The 21,179-nt window shown below is 44.7% G+C and overlaps 1 protein-coding gene across 1 annotated transcript in view; it reads left to right on the top strand.

Annotated features, from left to right (window-relative positions):
* The first annotated feature begins 1,632 nt into the window (after nucleotides 1–1,632).
* The window catches only part of LOC111158370 (galactose mutarotase), a 51,763-nt gene continuing 32,216 nt past the window's right edge, over nucleotides 1,633–21,179 (top strand). The window contains exons 1-3 of the mRNA XM_022520381.1: nucleotides 1,633–1,965; nucleotides 11,936–12,090; nucleotides 16,292–16,498. Coding sequence (XP_022376089.1) covers nucleotides 1,776–1,965; nucleotides 11,936–12,090; nucleotides 16,292–16,498 — 552 coding nt within the window. The 5' untranslated portion in view covers nucleotides 1,633–1,775. The remainder of the gene's footprint in view (nucleotides 1,966–11,935; nucleotides 12,091–16,291; nucleotides 16,499–21,179) is intronic.

The raw sequence follows: 21,179 nt of genomic DNA on the forward strand, positions 1-21,179 counted from the left end.
TGTGGCAAGAATGTGGAATAATCCTTCAAACTACAGACCGAAAGGGCTGAGAGACAGTTATGTGTATCAGCATCTGATTCCAGGAACACGATTCCAATTCTCATTTCCTGATCATAGATGCATTTTGGCGCTTACCACAGTCTAGTTGAATCCCCTCCATAGTACCTAGAAACCAAACCGAAAGCAGTGTCACGCAAAGATGGGTATGAAGGCAGTCAAATAAAACATGTCTTCCGGCTTCCAGCCTCCTCCCCCTTCCTAGGCCCAGTATTGTCTGGAGTTGACACATTCAGTAGAGAAATACACAAGCTTCTGTATTGTATTTGACAATCTCATTAAAGGCCTTTAGAAGCCTATCTTAGTCTTATGGCATCAGAGCCTATTGCGGGGAGGGGTTTGCGGGGAGCCTAAGATTAGTCTGCAAACTGTTGAGCAGCCTTTCTCAAAGTCTGGTCCCAGGTAATCTGCATTAGAATAACCTAGGAAACCCTGTGAAAAGGACAGATTCCTGAGTCTTGCCCTTGACTCATTGAATCAGAAATTCCAGGGATGAGCCTGGAAATACTCATTCTTGAAAAAGAGTGTCTCTCATAATTCTGAGGCACTCCAAAGCATGACAATTATTTAATGATCTGCTTGTCTTCTCTCCCATCAGTACATACTTAAAGCCTTTTTCTCCTTGTACGAAAAAGATGATAAAATTATAGTATGTAACATTTAGGGGGACCTTACTAAATATTCCCTTAATCCCCCCCTTTTTTAAAAAAGATTTATTTATTTGAGAGCGAGAGAGCCAAGGAGCACATGAGTTGGAGGAGGGGCAAAGGGAGAGAATCTTCAAGCAAGCAGACTCCCCTGTTGAGTGAGGAGCCTGGGGCTTGATCCCATGACCCAAATCATGATCTTAACCCACTGGGCCACCCAGGCACCTCTCCCTTAATCCCTTCTTAAAGGAATTTTGGACTTCAGGAACCAGAAGGGGTAGATCCTCAAGGCCCTCCCCAGACCCCTGAGGAAAAGAAAGTCAGAGGCTGTCTCTGACCACCTCCATGTAACTAAGCCCTAGTTCATCTACACTTGACCTTGTCCAGACTGGTACTCCAAGCCTACGGCCAGGAAAGCCTATGGGCAGAGGTTGCAGCATAAACACGTAGAGAGCGTCACTGCATGGACAAACAGAAGAAATCTGCAGTCAGTGTTCAGAGCTGCCTGTGCTGATTTGCCCCTTCTCTGAATTACCTCTGCCCTTTCTTCTCTGGATCAGAGTTAATTTAAAACCAGAATTGCCCCCCTTCCCCGCAACATTCGTCTGTCTCTAATTCTACTCTCTGCATTTTCCAGAATTTTCTCTGAAATTCTGCCACCAACATTAATGAGAGTTAGCTCACTGCCTGTTTGAGAACCCCCCCCTCCCCCGCCAGAGAGGCGGGAGGGGTAGAATCCTACAGATTTCAGGATCTGGGTTGAGAGAGACTACAGGCCCCAAAATGCAAGTTCACCTTCCAAAGACTACCACTCCCGACATGCACTGCAGCCAGAGTTAGCAAAGGAAAAGCCAGTCTGGAAGTTTTGCCTTCCTGTCACCCTCATGCAAAGGAAAGATTTAGAAAGTCGCCAGAGGATATTTTTTGCAGGAGTGGTCACTCTCTAAATCTAGGCAAGGAAGAGGAGGAGTCTGAGCCGGGTCCCGCCTCTTCTCCAGTAAAGTCCCGCTCCAGCTCTGGAGGCTGGAGTTCTGAGGACTGGGAGCCGCTGCACGTCGCCGGCTTTCCCCCATGGCTTCGGTGACTAGAGCCGTGTTTGGAGACCTGCCCTCAGGGGCAGGGACAGTGGAGAAGTTCCAGCTGCAGTCAGACCTGCTGAAAGTGGACATCATCTCCTGGGGCTGCACCATTACGGCCCTGGAGGTCAAAGACAGGCAGGGCAGGGCTTCAGATGTGGTGCTCGGCTTTGCAGAGTTGGAAGGTGGGTTGAACTCTGACCCGGGCTGCCCGGGCGGTCCCAGACCCCGAGCCCTCCCGTACAAGCTCCTCCCCCTACCTCCCCCAATCCCGGATCGATCGGGCTGCTGGCGGCCGGGACCCGGAGGAAGTCCCCGAGCTTGTCGCCGTCAGGAGTGCTAGCAGTCAGCCAACTCTGTGCTTGCATCCCGTGCCCGGAAAAAAGACTAATGAATGGGAACCGCTACAGGACTTGGCCTCTGGTTATCCATTTAGGCTTTGCTCTAATTAATTTAGAATAGTTGAGGGTAAGATGAAACCCCCAGCAACCCAGGAGCCGTCTTTGAAGTGTCGGGTCTGTTGAGGGCAAGAAAGGGAAAAGCTGGCGAAGAGGCCGTTGTGGCTCCCAGTTCTTCTCTTGTGTTCTGATGTAGAAGGACAATCCAAGACCGCCCTCTTCCACTTCCTTTCTCCTTCATCAGATCTTCTCTGAGGCCTGGTCATCTCAGAAATGCACCAACATGGCTTTGTGGGTGCCCACAGTTTAACAGACTTGGCCTGGGGTAATTAGGGCCCAGCATTCTGGGGCTGCTCACTAACCAGGTACTGAGTGGAAAGTGGAAGATGACTCATTGTCTATCAATGAGGTCTCCCGACTAGGATGAACTTTCAGTGGAACCCGTGGGCAGTTAGGATCATGAATGAATCCATGCATTTCAAAAAAGCTCATTCAGTTATCTCACTCAGTGAGACAGACAAGGTCCTCACCGTCCCCGAGCTTGCCCTTTAGCTGGAGGGATAGACATTAGTCAAATAATCGGATTCATGAATGTTGACAGCTGCAGTTTGATCTCAGCAAAGGAAAATGGACGCAGTGCTATCTCTTGTCACTACTGTGTAGCTAGACAGGAGATAAGTTCTGAAATAAAGCTGGCAAAGAGAAACTGCTCGACGATAAATGCCCTTTGCTCAGTGGAGGGGGCGTGCACAAAAACTAGAGAGGAGGTTTGAGGTTTTCCTTTAGGTGTGTCTTTCTGTCTGCTTGGTTCTTTAGATATGTAACATGGCTCATGGTTAGAAGTTAACAGAAAACTCTGGGTCTTGGTTTTTCTCTGATGGGGGTTCAGATCTTCTGCCTTCAGAGTCAGAAGGCATGAGGGTTGACAAGTGACAAAAGAGGAGTCTTTAGAATCATTTTGCTGAGTCACCTCTCTCTCTGTGTTAGTAGCATAGCTATTTTCTAGGCTGACGCAGAATCACAAAGAGATTGCTTGGCTGATGCAAAATTACCCAGTGGAGTCGAAGAATTTGACGGAGGGCCTGGAATTTCAGAGCCCGCAAAACTTTGGAGATGCTAAGTGGTCAGCATCTGCTTTTATCATTTCTTCCATCTCCGCCTTATCACTGTTCAGGAGATAGCGGCCCTCCCTTTGTACCTCTACACACACACGTTCACCTACCCTCACTCCTTACCTGTTTTAGTTCTGATACAAGAGTCACGTGGATCTTAAAAGACAAAGCATCCGTGGAATTCTTATGAACCTTGTGTCTTGACATGATGCCTGGGAAGCAGCAGTGTTTTCATGGCGTGGAAGTGTTTTGTGAGGGCATCCTACAGTGGAGTCACTCCTGTAGCAACCAGGCTAGAGAAAGTATTATCCCTACATACATGTTCTGAAAAGGGAGAAAAAAACCAGATCTCCTCGGATTATAGTGATCTAGCTTGTGCTGTATTGCCCTCCACGTTAGTAACCTGTCTTGAGATCCTTAAATAGCATTTTTCTTACTAGGATACCTCACAGCCTTCCCAAAAAGGTTGAATCAGAGCATCTAAAATATTCTGGGTGCTGGGTTGAGATAGACATCCTCATTCCTATGCTCTAATTTAGATAATTGAATTATTGATTTTAAAAGGAAAGCACGCTATTTTTAGAAGAGGAGAAGCTGGAAAAAAGCCGTCCGAATATCAATTAGTGCTTTCTAATATGTGCAGCCATCTTCATGGTTATTGCAGATGGCCCTTTGTTCCCTTTTTACAGCCCTGTCTTTCAGGTTTTTTTGTAGCTTCTTTCAGTATTGCTAGAGATAAAAGAAGACTTGATATATGTCATAACAGGAAGCATACTCGTCTTGGTTAGAATAGTGTGAAATGGTGCTCTGCTACTATTTTGATCAATTCTTGTGTATTGAAACCCGTGTTAAGAAACTGCCAAAAGGGGGCACCTGGCGGGCTCAGTTGGTGGAGAGTATGGCCCTTGATCTCGGGGCTATCAGTTTGAGCCCCTTTTTGGGTGTAGAAATTACTTAAAAAAAAAAATTAAAAAAGAGATTGCTAACAGTGATTGTCTTTAAGAGAAAGACTGGGGGGGCGCCTGGGTGGCTCAGTGGGTTAAAGCCTCTGCCTTCGGCTCAGGTCATGGTCCCAGGGTCCTGGGATCGAGCCCCGCATCGGGCTCTCTGCTTGGCGATGAGCCTACTTCCCCCCTCTCACTCTGCCTGCCTCTCTGCCTACTTGTGATCTCTCTCTGTCAAATAAATAAATAAAATCTTAAAAAAAAAAAAAGAGAAAGACTGGGTAGCTGGGTCCAGGGTTAAGAAGGAGACTTTATTTTCACTGCATATTCTTTTCGAGTATCTGAATATGTATTGTATGAGCAAAACTAAGTCATTTAAAGCCACAAGACATGACAGAATATGACAGAATATGGGGTTATCTGGACATTACCGTGTCCCCAAAATGTTTTGAGCCACAGGGAGGAGCTAAGCATGGATAATTCCATGAGACATGGTCCTTTCCTAACTGCCAGGTTAGATGTGAGCTCTCTCCAGTTTCCCAGATAGCTTATATAAACTGCTTGGATCATGGCCATGACCGGAGGTCAGAATGGTTCCATTTCTCCCTGGGAAAATTAGATCTTTCTTCTGTAGAATTCTAAAGAGGTAGATCATATGATCTTTTGGTTACAGCCTAGAAAAATCAGTAATGCCTCCAATGAATTTTTCTGCCATTTTTTGTACTTAAAATACTTAAAAATGCTTTTCATCATCATGTCCCACCTACAGTCATTATGACTTCTTTCAAAACCTGTGATGAGAGTATTTGCCTATGAGCCCCAGGTAATAAACAGCCTACCCGCTCAATCACTGCCCGTTCTGCCCCTTTTTCTTCCCCCCAGTTACTACCAAATACCCCGCTATTACTGCCATGAGAGCCATTATGGAAAAACATAGAAAAAATGGACTTCGTGCTTTTAGAAAACCACAGTTCATAGGGGCGTGGAGGGAAAGGGATGGGTTCAGAGGCTGCGGTATAGTGTTGCAGATGCCCTTAGAGGAACACTGAGGATTCAGAGTTTAAATCCCTGCTTTGTCTCTTAAAGCTGTGGAACCTAACTAAGCAAGTTATTTAACCTCCCCAGGCTTACTTCCTCGCCTGAATTAGTGGATAATGATGATTAAATGTGCTGCCAGCAGTGATAGTGTCTATAGTGAATAATCAGTAGTTTTTATCTCTTTTCCTTCCCTTGCCTCCACATATCTTCCCTCACATCACTTGAACTTTTAACTTCACTGAGTTAACACTGAAAAAAAGGGCATGAAGATCCATGTAGCCAACCAGCAGCCATTTGAAACTATATTAAATATTGGGGGCAATTAAAGTGCTTGTCAATTAAAGTCATGTCTGTTTTCCTCTGAAAGCCAAAGGGAAGTCATTCAGGTTGTGGAAGCTTCGAACTGGGATTAGTAGGCACTTTCATTTTGGACTGTAGGGAACTCTGGCTGAAGTTTGGGCTGTAGGAGGTGGATAGCACAGCTGGGGTCCTTGGGATGTTAGAGGAATGGAAAGATCCATTAATATATTCTGGCCAGTCCTTTGCCCAGGAAAAGGGACAGACTTTTCCTCTACCCTTTATCCCACATCAGCAATGGGCTTGAATAAATCATCATTCGGGGCTTGACCTAGAAACTTGGCCCTTTTTGCATGGAAATCAGTGTTTTCTGCATTTCAAAACAAGCTTTTTAATCATGTCCTATTTAGAATTTGGGGACTGTCACTTTCTATAATTCTGATTTGATATAAAACTTAGTAACATATGAAGATAGTATAAAATCCATTTGTTCTAAAGAGTTGTTTGGAGACAGTTGGGAACAGTGGTTTCTGCTGCCCTTATGGTTCAGTCATTGAAAACTCTTCCGCTAAACTAAGGACTGACTAGTGCTTCTTATCTCCATGGGCTGTTTACTGTGGCCAGAGAGTGGGGCCATCTGAGGGAATTCTTCAAGCCCATGAAGGAGCAGCATTGCTCTTGGATTTGTCATTGTCTCCAGAGCCAAGCGAGTGACTGGCGGAGAGTTGGGGCCCTGTGTACATATGTTGAATGGATCAAGGTAGATATTATATATATACATATATATACATATACATGTATATATATATATATATATAATATTTATAAATAGAAATATATATAAAAGTAGATACAGCTGAACAATTTTGAACAAAAATTCTGCTTTTCTTCATCTTTTAAAGCTCCTGAAAAGCAGATGAATGGTCCACATTATGCATCATCAGGGAAATGCAGATTAAAATAATAATGAGGGCTACCAGAATGGCCAAAATCCAGAACACGGACAACACCAAATGCTGGTGAGGATGTGGGGCGACAGGAAATCTCAGTCACTGCTAGTGGGAATGCAAAACGGCACCGCCACTTTGGGAGATAGTTTGATAGTTTCTTACAAAATTAAATGTACTCTAACCATAGGATCAAGCAGTCACGCTTCTTGGTTGTTACTCAAAGGAGTCAAAAACTTATGTCCACACAAAACCATGCACAAAGGTGATTATAGCAACTTTATTCATAATTGCCAAAACAAGGGATCAAGATGTCCTTTAGTAGGTGAATGAACAAATAAACTGTGGTCCATCCAGACAATGGGATATTATTCAGTGCTAAAAACAAATGAGCTATCAAGCCATGAAAAGCCACTAAAATGCATATTACTAAATGAAAGAAGCCTATCTGAGAGGGCTACATACTATCCAATTCCAACTATGACATTCTGAAAAAGGCAAATTTATGGAGACAGTCAAAAGATCTGTGGTTCCCAGGGGCTACAGGGATGGGAGGGATGAATAGGCTGAGCACAGAAGATATTTAGGACAGTGAAAATACTCTGTATCATATTATAATGATGGATAGGTATCATTATTCATTTGTCCAAACCCACAGAATGTACAACACCAAGAGCGAGCCCTCCTGTTGAACTAGGGGCTTTGGGTGATAATGATATTCTGGTGTGGGTTCATCAGTGACTAGAAATGTGTCTCTCTGATGGGGGTTGTTGGTAATGGGAGAGGCTATCCATCCCTGTGTGGGGACAGGGGATATATGGGGAATCTGTACAGGAGATATATGGGGAGTCAGCTCAATTTTGCAGTAGACATAAAACTGCTCTAAAAAATAGTCGGTTAAGTGTCTGCCTTCGGCTCGGTTCATGATCCCAGGGTCCTGGGATCGAGTCCCGAATTGGGCTCCTTGCTCAGTGGGGAGTCTGCTTCTCCTTCTGCTGCTCCCTCTGCTTATACTCTCTCTCTCTCTGATAAATAAATAAATAAATAAATAAATAAATAAATAAAATCTTTAAAAAATAAAGCCTACTTAAAAAAAAAAAAAAGCAGATGAATCAAAACCAAGAGGAGGTTTGCTGGGCCATGGGAACTCCTTTTGGTTACCCAGTATAAGGAGTTTTAAAGCTGCAGCTTCGGAAAGAGAGGAGGGTGGGGAGGGAGGTGGGAGCTGGTGGAGAGGTCAGTCTGGCCTGTGTGAAGGGATGGTAGGAAGATCAATTCACCGGAAAGCCTTGTACTTTTCAAATAATGGGATGCTTCAGAACAAGTACGTAGGAGCCAGATGGTGTTCATATCCAGGTTTCTCTAATAACTAGCTGTGTTCGGGGGCAAGTTACTTAACCTTTCTGTCCTCAGTTTCCACATCTGTAAAAGGAGGGTTGTAATACTGTCTAGCTCGTAGAACCATCCTGAAGATGAAACGAGTTCAATGTAAAGCACTTAGAAAGTGGCCAAGCCTTAGGAAAAACTCGGTGTTAGCTCTTAGGGCTGGTCCGTGGGCAGGACTCTGAGGACTTGCAGGTTAGCAGGGGAGTGAATCACAAGAGACCTGGAAGAGAATGGTTAATGTCTCACTTATGCCCGACCTGTTGAGGAATGGGAACCTATGATCTATAACTGGACTAATGGTTCAGGGTCTGTGTCCTGAGAGCCCCTCCAGCCATGGTAAAAATAATTCATATGCTTAAATTGCATACTCCTTTTTTAAAATTTAAATTCAATTAATTAACATATAATGTATTATTATTTTCAGAGGTAGAGGTCAGTGATTCATCAGTCTTATAACACCCAGTGCTCATTACATCACATGCCCTCCTTAAAGTCCATCACCCAGTTACCTCATCCATTCCCCACCGCACCTCCTCTCCAGCAACCCTCGGTTTGTTTTCTATGATTAAGAGTCTCTGGGGCACCTGGATGGCTCAGTCATTAAGTGTCTGCCTTTAGCTCAGTTCGTGGTTCCAGGGTCCTGGGATTGAGCCCCGCATTGGGCTCCCTGCTTGGTGAGCTTGCTTCTCCCTCTCCCTCTGCCTGCTGTTCCCCCTGCTTGTGCTCTCTCTCTCTCTATCAAATAAATAAAATCTTTTTTAAAAAGTCTCTTAAGCTTTGTCTCCCTCTCTGATTTTGTCTTGTTTTATTTTTTCCTCTCTTCCCTATTATCTTCTGTTTTGTTTCTTAAATTCCACACATCAGTGAGATAATATGATAATTGTCTTTCTCTGATTGAGTTATTTTGCTTAGCATAATACCCTGTAGTTCCATTCATGTCATTGTAAATGGCAAGATTTCACCTTTTTGATGGTTGCATAGTATTCCATTATATATCTATACCATATCTTTTTATCTGTCGATGGACATCTGGGCTCTTTCCATAGTTTGGCTATTGTGAACATTGCTGCTATAAACATTGGGGTGCACATGCCCCTTCAGATCACTACATTCGCATCTTTGGGGTAAATACCCAATTGTGTAATTGCTGGGTCAAAGGGTAGCTCTATTTTCAACTTTTTGAGGAAGCTCTGTACTGTTTCCCAGAGTGGCTGCACCAGCTTGCATTCCCACCAAAAGTGTGTGGGGGGGGTCCCCCTTTCTCCACATCCTCACCAACATCTCTCATTTCCTGACTGGTGAAATTTAGTCATTCTCACTGGTGTGAGGTGGTATCTTATTGTGGTTTTGATTTGTATTTCCCTGAGAATTGCATACTCTTCTGATCCACATAGACGGGATGGATACAGAGTGCCACAGGAAAAGGGGATGGAATTCTGGGGGCATCTGAGTGAAAAACAGAGTAGATAGCAATGCTGGTGATCATGCAAAAAACAAACTACCCCCAAACTTTAGTCTCTACCATTGTAATCATACGGTAGAGGAACTTGAAGAGAAGGAAAGATCTATGTAGCATGCCTGTACACAGACTTGTAAGTAAAAGAGCACAAGCACATTGCTTTTTATAATCCCCTAGAAAGCCCCACAATTTTTCTCCTCAGTATGCCACATAGCCATGAAAAGGAATATAGCAGATAGATATGTAGTCGCATGGACAGATCTTAAGGCATTTGATAAATGAGAACCTGCAAAGTCATATGCACTGTACAGTTCTCTTTATATCAATATTGCATTTGTGTATTTGTATGTGTTTCTCTATAGTTAATTTAAAAAAACAAAACAAAACAAAAAAACTAGAAGTGTATATGCTAGACTGTTCACAGTGGTTGTCACTGAGAGGAAGAGTTAAGGCATGAAAGAGGGAGTTTCACGTTTTACTCTTTTTTTTTTAAAGATTTATTTAATTATTTGAGATATAATTATATTTGAGATTATTATTTATTATTATTATATAATTATTTGAGATAATAATTATAAATAAATTATTAATTTATTTAATTATTTGAGAGAGAAGGAGGGCAGGGGGATTGAGGGGGACAAAGGGAGAGAGAGAATCTCAAGCAGACTCCTTACTGAGCATGGAGGCTGACATGGGGCTCCATCTCACAACCCTGAGATCATGACCTGAGCCGAAATCAGGAGTCAGACACTTAACCAACTGAGCCACCTAGGTGCCCCTTTCATGCTTTACTCTTTGTTAAGGTTGCCAGATTCGGTGAATGAAAATATGGGACACCTGATTAAATTTGAAATTCAGATAAATAACAGGTTTTTAAAACTTTTTTTTTAAGATTTTATTTATTTATTTGACAGACAGAGATCGTAAGTAGGCAGAGAAGCAGGCACAGAGAGGGGAAGAAGCAGGCTCCTTGCCGAGCAGAGAGCCCGATGCGGGGCTCGATCCCAGGACACTGGGATCATGACCCGAGCCGAAGGCAGAGGCTTTAACCCATTGAGCCACCCAGGTACCCTGGTTTTTAAAACTTTTAAAAAAGTTTTTATTTATTCATCTATTTAAGTAATCTCTACACCCAACATGGGCTTATAACATAAAAATATTAACAGTAGTTCTCTCTAGTGGTGAGATTAGGATGATTTAAATTTCTTGGGGTGCCTGGATGTCTCAGTCGGTTGTGCATGTGACTCTTGGTTTTGACCCCAAGGTCAAGAGTTGCATGCTCTTCTGACTGAGCCAGGCCGGCACCCCAACAAATGGTTTTTAAGTGTTAAGTATGTGTCATGTATAATAATATATACTTATCATGTATAATAATAATATGTATGTACTTATATTAAAAATTATTTATTATTTATCTGAAATTGAGACTCAGCTGGGTGTCCTGTATTTCATCTGACACTCTGCCTCTCTATATTTGTTTAATGCTCTTTAAAGGATAATTTTATTATTCTAAAAAAATAAAAAGAGAAAAGAATACTTCTTGAGACAACACAAAAATATGATTTTTAGTTAAAGAAATTGGCCTAGAAAAGAGCAAATTACAAAGCAGCACTTAAATCCTTAAATCAAGACTCCATTTTGTTTTTTAAGATTTTATTCATTTATTTGACAGAGATCACAAGTAGGCAGAGAGGCAGGCAGTCGGGGGGGGAGCAGGCTCCCTGCTGAGCAGAGAGCCCAATGTGGGGCTCGATCCCAGGACCCTGGGACCATAACCTGAGCCGAAGGCAGAGGCTTTAACCCACTGAGCCACCCAGGCACCCCTCAAGACTCCCATTTTTATAAAAAGAAGAAGAAAAGCACAGGTCCGCATGTACTAAAAGGCAGGAGTATATACATAAGAATTTTTTTTTTAATTTCTTTTCAAAGATTTTCTTTCTTTATTTGAGAGAGAGAGTGAGAGAGGAGAGAAGGTCAGAGAGAGAAGCAGACTCCACATGGAGCTGGGAGCCCAATGAGGGACTCAGTCCCGGGACTCTGGGATCATGACCTGATGGAAGGCAGTCGCCTAACCAACTGAGCCACCCAGGCACCCGCTACATAAAAATATTAACAGTAGGTCTCTCTAGTGATGAGATTAGGATGATTTAAATTTCTTGGGGCGCCTGGATGTCTCAGTCAGTTGTGCATCTGACTCTTGGTTTTGGCTTGGTTGTGATCTTATGGGTCTTGAGATCAAGCCCCAAGTGGGGTTCTGTGCTCATCGAGGAGTCTACTTAAGACTCTCTCTCCCTCTCCTTCTCAGCACCCCCCAAGTAAATACATCTTAAAAAAAAAAAAAGATTTCTTTTTTTGTGCTCTATAAAGTTCTTTTGCAACGTTTATAAAGAACATGCATTACTTTTGGAAAGGGAAAGCGTGATGTGTAAAGAATATCTCTCTGTGCTCCTCTGAGGAGCTGAATATGTCCAAGTTGTTCCTACTTTCAGCTGCTCTCAGAAGAAGGTGGTGGGCAGCACCGTGAGCCTCACCTTTGGCTTCCAGTTTTAAACACTTTCATCACATGTCCTGCAGGTTACCTCCAAAAGCAGCCCTACCTTGGAGCCGTGGTTGGCCGGGTGGCTAACCGAATTGCCAAAGGAACATTCACATTGGATGGGAAGGAGTATAAGCTGCCCATTAACAATGGACCCAACAGTCTTCATGGAGGAGTGAGAGGGTTTGATAAGGTGAGTCAGGGGCACCGGACAGGGTCTCCACCTTTGCACATAACCATATGTTCGCCAAGCTCATCCTAGGCCCTATAGCAAATGTGTGGGGAGGTGATACAGGAGAGACCGATCCAGGGGCTCAGGGGAGCAGGGGTGCTGGCCCAGTTCCAGGACCCATCCTTCTGTAGCTCATCAGACTGTAAGAGGCAGGGGAGCCCTTAGAGAAAGGCTGACAGCTCTTGACTTGGGAAAAACAGGGAATGATTTTCTCCTGGTGTTGGGATCAGGAAGTCCAGTGGACCTTTGGCACAATGGAAAAGTGGCTTAAAAATAATACCTGCCAAGGGGCGCCTGGGTGGCTCAGTGGGTTGAAGCCTCTGCCTTTGGCTCGGGTCACGATCTCAGGGTCCTGGGATCCAACCCCCTAACGGGCCCTCTGCTCAGCGGGAAACCTGCTTCCCCCTCTCTCTCTGCCTGACTCTCTGCCTACTTGTGATCTCTCTAAAATCTTTTAAAAAAAATACCTCCCAAATAAATAAATAAAAATAATACCTGCCATTTACTGCACAGGGCATTTGTACATCTTCTGTCTCATGCTTGCAAGAGCCCTGCGTTATCACCACATGAGAAATCTGAGGGTGTAAAAGACCAAATGACTCCTAGGTTGTGCGGCCCAGCCTGCCAGCCCTCATTTCTACACTGTAACCGCTGGTGTAGGCGCCCCCGGTCCAATACGCACCCCTGAAAGTGCCGCTAAGCCCCCTTCCCCCACAGTGTGGTGCCACATCCAGGCGTAGCTTCTACTGAAGTGCCTCATGCCTCAAAATCATCTCAGATTCTCTGCCAGTTGCCTCTTTCCACATTAAAACTCCCATTCCCCAAGTGAATCCCTGGGAAAACAAGGTTAGGACAGTAAACTGATCAAACAGCTTCTCCCTGAAGTAGAAACGCCTACTGGCCTGCTTCCTAGCTGTGTGGGGTCTGAGGGTTAACCCCCAGCGACTCTCTTACTAGTCTAATTTCAAAGAGATAATTTTGGTCGCTAACTCTCCTTTAAATTATATCACCCAGTTTATTCCCTAAAGAAGAACCAGAAAATGCTAGAATGTATATGGCGGTTAAAGAGCACTGTTTCTTCCTTCCTGCCTCTCACCGCCCCCTGTCCCGTTGAAGGAAGTTGGTCACTCTTGCCCAACTTCCCATCTGTGGTCCAGAACCACACCGTCCCATCTCTTCCCTGTTCCTCCGTGAATGGATTCCTCACCCCCGGAAGGCATGAAGGCAAGGGGTAGCCTCGGTCCTGGCAGTACCAGGGCAGAGGGTCTCTGGAATATGGCAGGCCCGTGGGTAAAGCCCAAGCAGAGGGAGTTAGGCCCAGCTCTGTTCCTCTTCCCTCTCTCCCACTGTAGCGTTTTCTGTGGTGTGGCTTCACATGAGTGCCCTGTAAAAACACAGCGAGATAGTGAGTATACACCTCCTTCAGGGCTCTGTGCCTACTGAGTCCCTTCTATGAACCAGTAGAGTCCCTCTACTATAGTGAGCGAGCCAGACCCTTGGATAAACAGCCATTCTAGGCAACCAGCCCCCGACTATGGATGCCAGTGGTGTGCTGTAGGAACCCGTGTGGACAGATTGAGAGGAACTGCGGAGGTAGGATTTGAATCACCCTCGAAGAAAGAATAGCATTTCATTTAGTAAGTAGGTCCTGGAAAAAATGGCTGTGCAGAAGCCCAGGGAGGGTGGGAGAAGGACTTGGAATGTTACCCTGGAGATACTGAAAGCTTCTGAACTATAAGCTTTCCCCGCAGTAACAGGAGCCATATCAGATGAACTATTTCCAGCTGTATTTCGTCTCAACGATTACTGAATAAATAGCTCGTTTGTAGATACGCCTTTTTCTGTTTATATCAACGCACTTTTTAAAAAGATGAACTTTGAATCATCTGACGGAATTGGAAATGGTATATAAGGAGGCCTAGAGATGCAAATGTGGAAATTTTTCAGGAAATTTGTAAAGTGCAGGGTCAGGGATATTCTCCTGTGAATAGGAATTGTGTTTTCCACAAAATTATACTGACCTGATAACATTTCTTTATGCAAAAAACTTTCCACGTGTTCTTTCTCTAAAGGACAAAAACTAGGTAGCAAGTGAAGAATGTTTTATTTTGGATATTTTATTCCTAAAATTTTCCATTTAGGGGACTCTTTTCTCCTTTTTTAATCATGCATATAACCAGCTTTATATTTTAAGTGTCTTGGAAGTTCAGCATTTCTAGGAGATAACTAGGGTGTAAAATTAATTTTTTTCTAGGGTCAGTGAGTTTGTCTCAGACACCAGCTGCATTCACCAGAGATAAAGGCAGAGACCTCCGCTCCTGCTGGGCTCCCCTTCCTGGTAAACGTGGGGTCTCTCAACATCAGTGAGAAGGATCCCGGCCATGCTAGGGGCAGGTGGGCAGAGCCTGGGCTCAAAGGCTATTCCTGTGGCCCACAGAAATGATTACCTTTCAAGTCTATTCGGAATGACAGTGTTTTGCCTCAACTCTCCTGTTGAAAAAAAGAAAATTCAAACAAAACATTCTCTGAAATGAAGATATGGCTGGTGTAGACTACCAGGCCAGAGTTTGAATCCTAGTTCTGTCACTAATGACGTGTATGACTTTAAACAAGATTTTTTTTACCCCTTTAAACAATGGACATGGGGTACCTGGGTGGCTCTGTCGGTTAAGCATCTGACTCTCTGTTTCAGCTCAGGATATGATCTCAGGGTCCTGGGATTGAGCTCTGCATTGGGCTCCATGCTCGGCCCGGAGTCTGCTTGAGACTCTCTCCCTCTGCTCGTTCGTGTGTGCTCTCTCTCTCTCTCCATGAGTATAATAAATCTTAAAAAAAGAAGAAGAGTTTTAAACAATGAGCATGAAGTATGATAAAGCATGAAAAGGTTCTAGTCAAACCCCCTGGAATATGGGATGTAGAAGTGGACAAGGTAACACCACAGAACTCAATTTGCTCATCTGTAAAATGGGGTCATGGTATTAGTTGGAGCCATTTGAAATGGCCAGTGTTCAACCATTTTGACCTACAAAGTTGGTCATTTCATAAAGTACCAGGTCAGTGGCTGTTGAGAACCAAACAAATGGACATCTCCTGTCAGCAAAGACCTCTTGACTAGTGACCTCCAGGGCTCCTTAAAGAGACTGGGGCTCTCTGGACAGTATGTCCTCTGATCACATAGAATAAGGAAAAAAGCTCAGGATCAGACCGCTGTCTTCCCAGCTGGAAGAAGCTGGGAAAAACCGTGTGTTCTTTCTGAGCCCAGCTCTCTCTCATCATTAAATGAAGATAATGGTGCCCACATTGAGCCAGCTCTGAGACAGATAAGAGAGTGTCTGTGAAGTCCCTAGAAGAGTGTCTTGGCTCTTGTCACGGGTGCTTTGTAATTCCTGGCTGTCCCTCCCCGTAAGGGGAATCTCAAGGCCTCTAGGCCAAAGGTGAGAGAAACAACTGTGTGAATCAAAGATTCCTAGTTCCAAAAGCAAAAAATTCTAGAAAACGTTTCTTCCTATTTTTCTTGCCACCCCTAGAACCATATTTTCTAGAATGAGAAGAAGACGTCAAGATCGTTTTTTCAGCCCCTTTATGGCAGGGACTGATGCCCGACATCACACAGTGAGCTAGGAACAAACCTGGCCCCCAAATCAGGACTCCTGGTGCGTGGGCAGAACTCTTCCTAACAGAACAAGTGCCTTCTTATTTGTTTGGAACTCTGCCCAGGGAATATAGAGAATCTTGGAGCATTTTTTATAAATATCCATAAATAGTACTTCCCTGGGAAAGAGGGCCATATTTATTAAGGTCATTTTTTAATACCATCAGCAGATAATGCCATATGACATTTCTCAGAATGGGACACCGAGATAGGAAAAAAAACTTTTAAAAAAGGAAAAGTGGAAAATAGTGTCAACACATACATATAAGTTTTGGGAGAAAGAGTATGGGGAATATGAGTAGGTAAAGAGAAGGGAAAATGTTTCTCTCAAAATCTACTTTTTTGTATAAAACAAAATTTTAGAATAATTAAAATCCAAGCTGTTATTCAAACATCTTGAAGATCATATAACCATTTCTCTTCCTAGAATTCGCTAGTTTTAAATATTGGAACGTGGCCTTTAGGTCGAGATTGCAATGACTTAACAGCTTTGAAAACTCTTTTTTCTAGGTCCCCTGGACCCCTCAGGTGCTGTCAAATGGCGTCCAGTTCTCGAGGGTCAGTCCAGATGGTGAGGAAGGCTACCCTGGGGAGTTGAAAGTCTGGGTGACGTACACGCTGGATGGTGGGGAGCTTATGATCAACTACCGAGCCCAGGCCAGTCGGACCACACCGGTCAATCTGACCAACCATTCTTATTTCAACCTGGCAGGCCAGGTAAGTGGACTCGCCTCTGCCTCTGCCCTCCTGCCATGTGCTTTGTGGCATGAGCCGGAGAGTGGCCAGAGACACCAACCCAGGACGGAATTACTCTTGCAATGCGGGGGTCAACCCTGGGGATGAGGAAAAATGGCTGGCAAAGCCGCTGACTCACAGTAGGTGCTCAACAAATGGAAGTTATAGAGAAAGTTAGAATGAATACATTGTATTACACAGAGAATTATCCCTTTCCCACGTGTCCAGACAAGGAACTAGCTATTTCAAGAACTCCCTCTCATCTCTCTGTAACACGAGCTTCCATTTGCTTCCTCATTCCACTCCTACCCCTCGAAATTTCCAGTTAAGGCACTTTTCCATCCTTGGAACTTTAAAAATTGGCTTGGCTCAGCCCCTTCAGACAGGCTGCCAACATTTGTGTTCTCCAGCGTGCAGCCCACCCGAAGAATACTGGAGAGACACTCACCGTCCCTCAGGTAATCCCCTCTACGCTACCTGATTCTCTCCTAATGGTACTACTTGAGCTCGTCCAGGAGGCTGTTACATGAGGCAGAGTAGAAAGTGTTGCTAAGCTCTGTGGACTCTATTACTTCCTCTTCATCTGAAAAGCCATCATTGTCTACCATACTTGAATCACTTTGGCATGATTTTCTACCACAAGATGATGTTCACAGCCAACTAGTAATATCTTGCATTTTTACACTCTTTTAGGAGTCTGCTGACGATGTGCTGCTTTTTTTTTCTAGGATCTTTCCAAATAGCACGAATTAATTGGTTCTTATGTAATTTCCAAAGTTCTCCCCTTAAAAATAAGAAAGAGGATTCTAAACTTGTCTATCTCTTATCCTCAGAAACTTCCACCGTCCTCCTTAAGATCTTAAACTCAGGGGTGCCTGGGTAGCTCAGTCGTTAAGTGTCTGCCTTCAGCTCAGGTCATGATCCCAGAGTCCTGGGATCGAGCCCCGCATCGGGCTCCCTGCTTCTCCTTCTCTGTCGGCCAGTCCCCCTGGTTGTGCGCGCACGTGCGCGCTCTCTCTCTCTCTCTCAAATAAATAAATAAAACCTTAAAAAAAACAAAAACAGACAAACCAAAAACCGAAACCCAAACAAACATGCCCAGCCCTAAGAGGCTCTGCAAAATGTGCATAAAGACCCTACTTTTTATAATAAGTTTGGAAAGAAACTTGACAGAAATAGAACAAAATATTAGTGGTTTTTTTTATAGGTAGTAGATTGTGGTGAGTTTTCACTGTTTTCCACATTTTTATATACTTAGGACATCCTATTTTATACTCTAAAGAAATGGATTCAGAGATGGAAATTATGCACTGAATATGTAAGTATCTGCCGATGTGTTCCAGTCAAGGAGACAGAAAGGGGGTGCGGGTTCACTGAGGCTCTGTCCATTAACCAGGCAGGAGGACCCTCCCAGATCACAGACCACCCTCCACAGTGTTAACCCCCTTCTGTATACTGTCTTAATGAGTGCAGCTGGAATCCACAGCCACTAGCTTCAGGGTTGAGGATGGGAGGGGGCCAGAGAGTGGGTGGCCACTCACTGGGCCTGGGGCCCAGGGGCCTTTGCAGCTTCGGAACATCTCTTACCCTACCCAGGAAAGCATTATTATGTGTCTTCAACCCTCCCCAGGGAAATAACCCAAAACGTGATTATTTAAAGTGGTCAGCTCATCTTGTGCATCTTCTTGTTGCTTGTTTATTTGCTTCTTAATTTAATAAGCAGTGTGTTTGCGTTACCTGGGGCCAAATTCTGACTCATCACTTCTAAGTTTGAGTGTTGGTGGCCTGGGGGGAGGACAGAACTGTGTTTTTCTTTTTTCTTTTTTTAAAGATTTTTTTATTCAGTTATTTGACAGACAGAGATCACAGGTAGGCAGAGAGGCAGGCAGAGAGAGGGGAGGAAGCAGGCCCCCGCCGAGCAGAGAGCCCAATGTGGGGCTGGATCCCAGGACCCCGGGATCATGACCTGAGCTGAAGGCAGAGGCTTTAACCCACTGAGCCACCCAGGTGTCCCAGAGAACTGTGTTTTTCAAAGAATGGAAAAGGTATATAGGTTGTAGGTTGTTTGGGCTTTGTTGTTGTTTGTTCTTTCTTTATCTAACCCCAAACTGGACCATCATGTAAGAAATAGGGAAGCAGCCTGGGGGAGTTTGAGATGAAAGGCATTAGTGGGGTTCCAGCGTGACTGGAGAGATACGTCAGCAAGGACCTGGGTTCTTCCATCTTTCCATTCTGCCTCTTCAGTATTTTGGGTCTTGTCTTCAGGCTCATCATCTCCTGGTCACAACATAGTTGCAGCAGCTCCGGGAATCACATCTTCATACAGTCACACCCCAAGGCAAAAAAGGACCTATTCCCTTTGTTCATATCTCTAATATTCCATTTTTAAGAGTAAACAACACTTTCCCTGAAGCTCCCCAGTTGACTTTGCCTCCCATTTTATGAACCCAGAAGTGTGTACCAGCAAGGGAACTGGACCACCATGATGGATTTAAGCCAGTCAAAATTCACCTGGTGGGATTAGGGAGGGCATCCTTTCCCTGAGCATACGGCCTAGCACAGGACAAATCTACAAGTCAGCGCTCTGCCAGGGGAAAAGGAGGGTGCCCGTAAGGGTGTTACTGTGGCTTTGGGGCAGTACGCGAGTGTCAGTGCTCTCCTGCTAGAGGTGAGCAGAGCTGAATGAAGGCGGTCGTGGTGCAAGGCATGAAGAGGTCTGTAAAGCCCCGGGCAGGGCACAAAGAGCTCTATAAATGATTAATGCTCTGAAGTAGTAGCCGCTGACCAAAGCTAACCAAAACCAACAGTGAACCTAGAGATGACTTCAAGAGCTGTTGGTGGGTCAGCCTTCCTCGCCAGGTTTCCGTTGACCAAAAAGGAAATGAATCCAGCTGGAATATTCCACCAGAGTGGACCATTGCATTATTCCAGGTCAGAAGAATGATAAAATGAAGCCTGCTTCCCTTTCATAAAGGAACGTAGGTGCCGCTTGGTGACCCAAAGCCCATTAAGGGAGTGGCTCTCTCATAAATGTTCCTTTCTTTCTCCCCCCACCAGGCTTCTTCCTAACTTCTCATCCATTTATTTGGTGCGTGATTGAATCATTTTCTTCCTGCCCTAGCGCTACAAAACAAACAGAAAAGGGAAATTCCTAAGAAGCTTTATTCATAATAATAAAAAACTGGAAACAAGCAGAAGTCCACTAAATATTCCTACAATGGAATACTACTCAACCTTGGACTGAGCATTGAGCAGACGGAACCGAGAAAAGAGTCCCCAGTTCTCTTCCCTCATCTCTGCTCCCCTCAGGCCCAGAGGCCCCTTCAGTGCTGGCAGGAGCCCCGAGGCACGAGGGGATGGAAATAGGGGGACCCCGCCAAAAGGGACCCCCTCTAGTCTAGGGCTGCTCTTGGTGGGGGGGGCAGACCCCTCCCATTTTGGACCTGCTTTCTCAGGTCAGAACACAGACCAAACGACTGACTAAGGTAGAGACTGTGGGTGCAGAGGAGAGGCCTCTGCCCTGACCTTGGCTCCTGTCCACTCCCACCTTGCCCAAGTGTACCCACCAGGGGACACAAGACCAGGGCAGTTCTTGAGAAACCGAGCCTTCTCAGAGTGTAATTAAAGCAATTTATGGCCTGTTAATTTATTTTTCTTTTAAAGATATTTATGTATTTATGTATTTATTTGACAGAGAGCGAGAGAGAGAGATCACAAGTAGACAGAGAGGCAGGCAGAGGGAGAGGGAAAGCAGGCTCCCCGCTGAGCAGAGAGCCCGATTCGGGCCTCGATCCCAGGACTCTGGGATCATGACCTGAGCCGAAGGCAGAGGCTTAACCCACTGAGCCACCCAGGTGCCCTTCTGGCCTGTTTAGACATAGATTGTCATGGTCTCTAAAATCCTGGCGTTTCTCCTCAGGACGACTCCATTTGATTGTATGGGCCTAATTCTTTCTGACTAGAGGGTCTGTTTCCATTAAGGAGGGCTCAGCCTCCCCTGCTGGCTTCTCAAGAACCCAGCCCAGCTTTCCGTTTAGGTTAGCTCAGAGTTTCTCAGCCCGAGCACACTGACATGTTGGGTCAGACAATCTCTTGGTCGCAGGACTGTGCGTTACTAGGGCGTTGGGCAGAATTCCTGGCCTCTTCCCACTAGATGCCAGTAGCATTACCAGCCCCAGTCATGACAATCAAAAATGTCTCCAAGAACACTGTCCAGTTTTGCCCTATGACAAAATCATCCCCCGTGGAGAAGCACTAGTCTCACTTATTTTTGAACATTCGCCAAGCAGAAGTCCTCTCCCGGCTCCCCGTCCATGTCTTCTGCTGTGAAGCTGGAAAATAGACTATTAAACTATAATCCTTTTTATCAGAAACCTGTGCGTGTCTTTTCCAATTTGCAAGCAGCTCAACACAGCTCTACTAAACTGTTCTTCGCAAGAACCCTGGAAAAAGTGGAAAAAGAGCATCGTTGGCCCAGTTTTACCCTGAAAGACAAGAGATTCTAGGTTAACGGACTTCCCTGGGGCCACTTGTTGAGAGCTGAAGCTAGATCCTGGGCCCTCTGGCTACTGACCCATCTTTTTTTTTTTTTTTTTTTTTAAGATTTTATTTATTTATTTGACAGACAGAGATCACAAGTAGGCAGAGAGGCAGGCGGGCGGGG

The sequence above is a fragment of the Enhydra lutris genome, unplaced genomic scaffold (assembly GCF_002288905.1).
Source record: "Enhydra lutris kenyoni isolate GAN:26980312 unplaced genomic scaffold, ASM228890v2 scaffoldscaffold59, whole genome shotgun sequence".
NCBI lineage: Eukaryota > Metazoa > Chordata > Mammalia > Carnivora > Mustelidae > Enhydra > Enhydra lutris.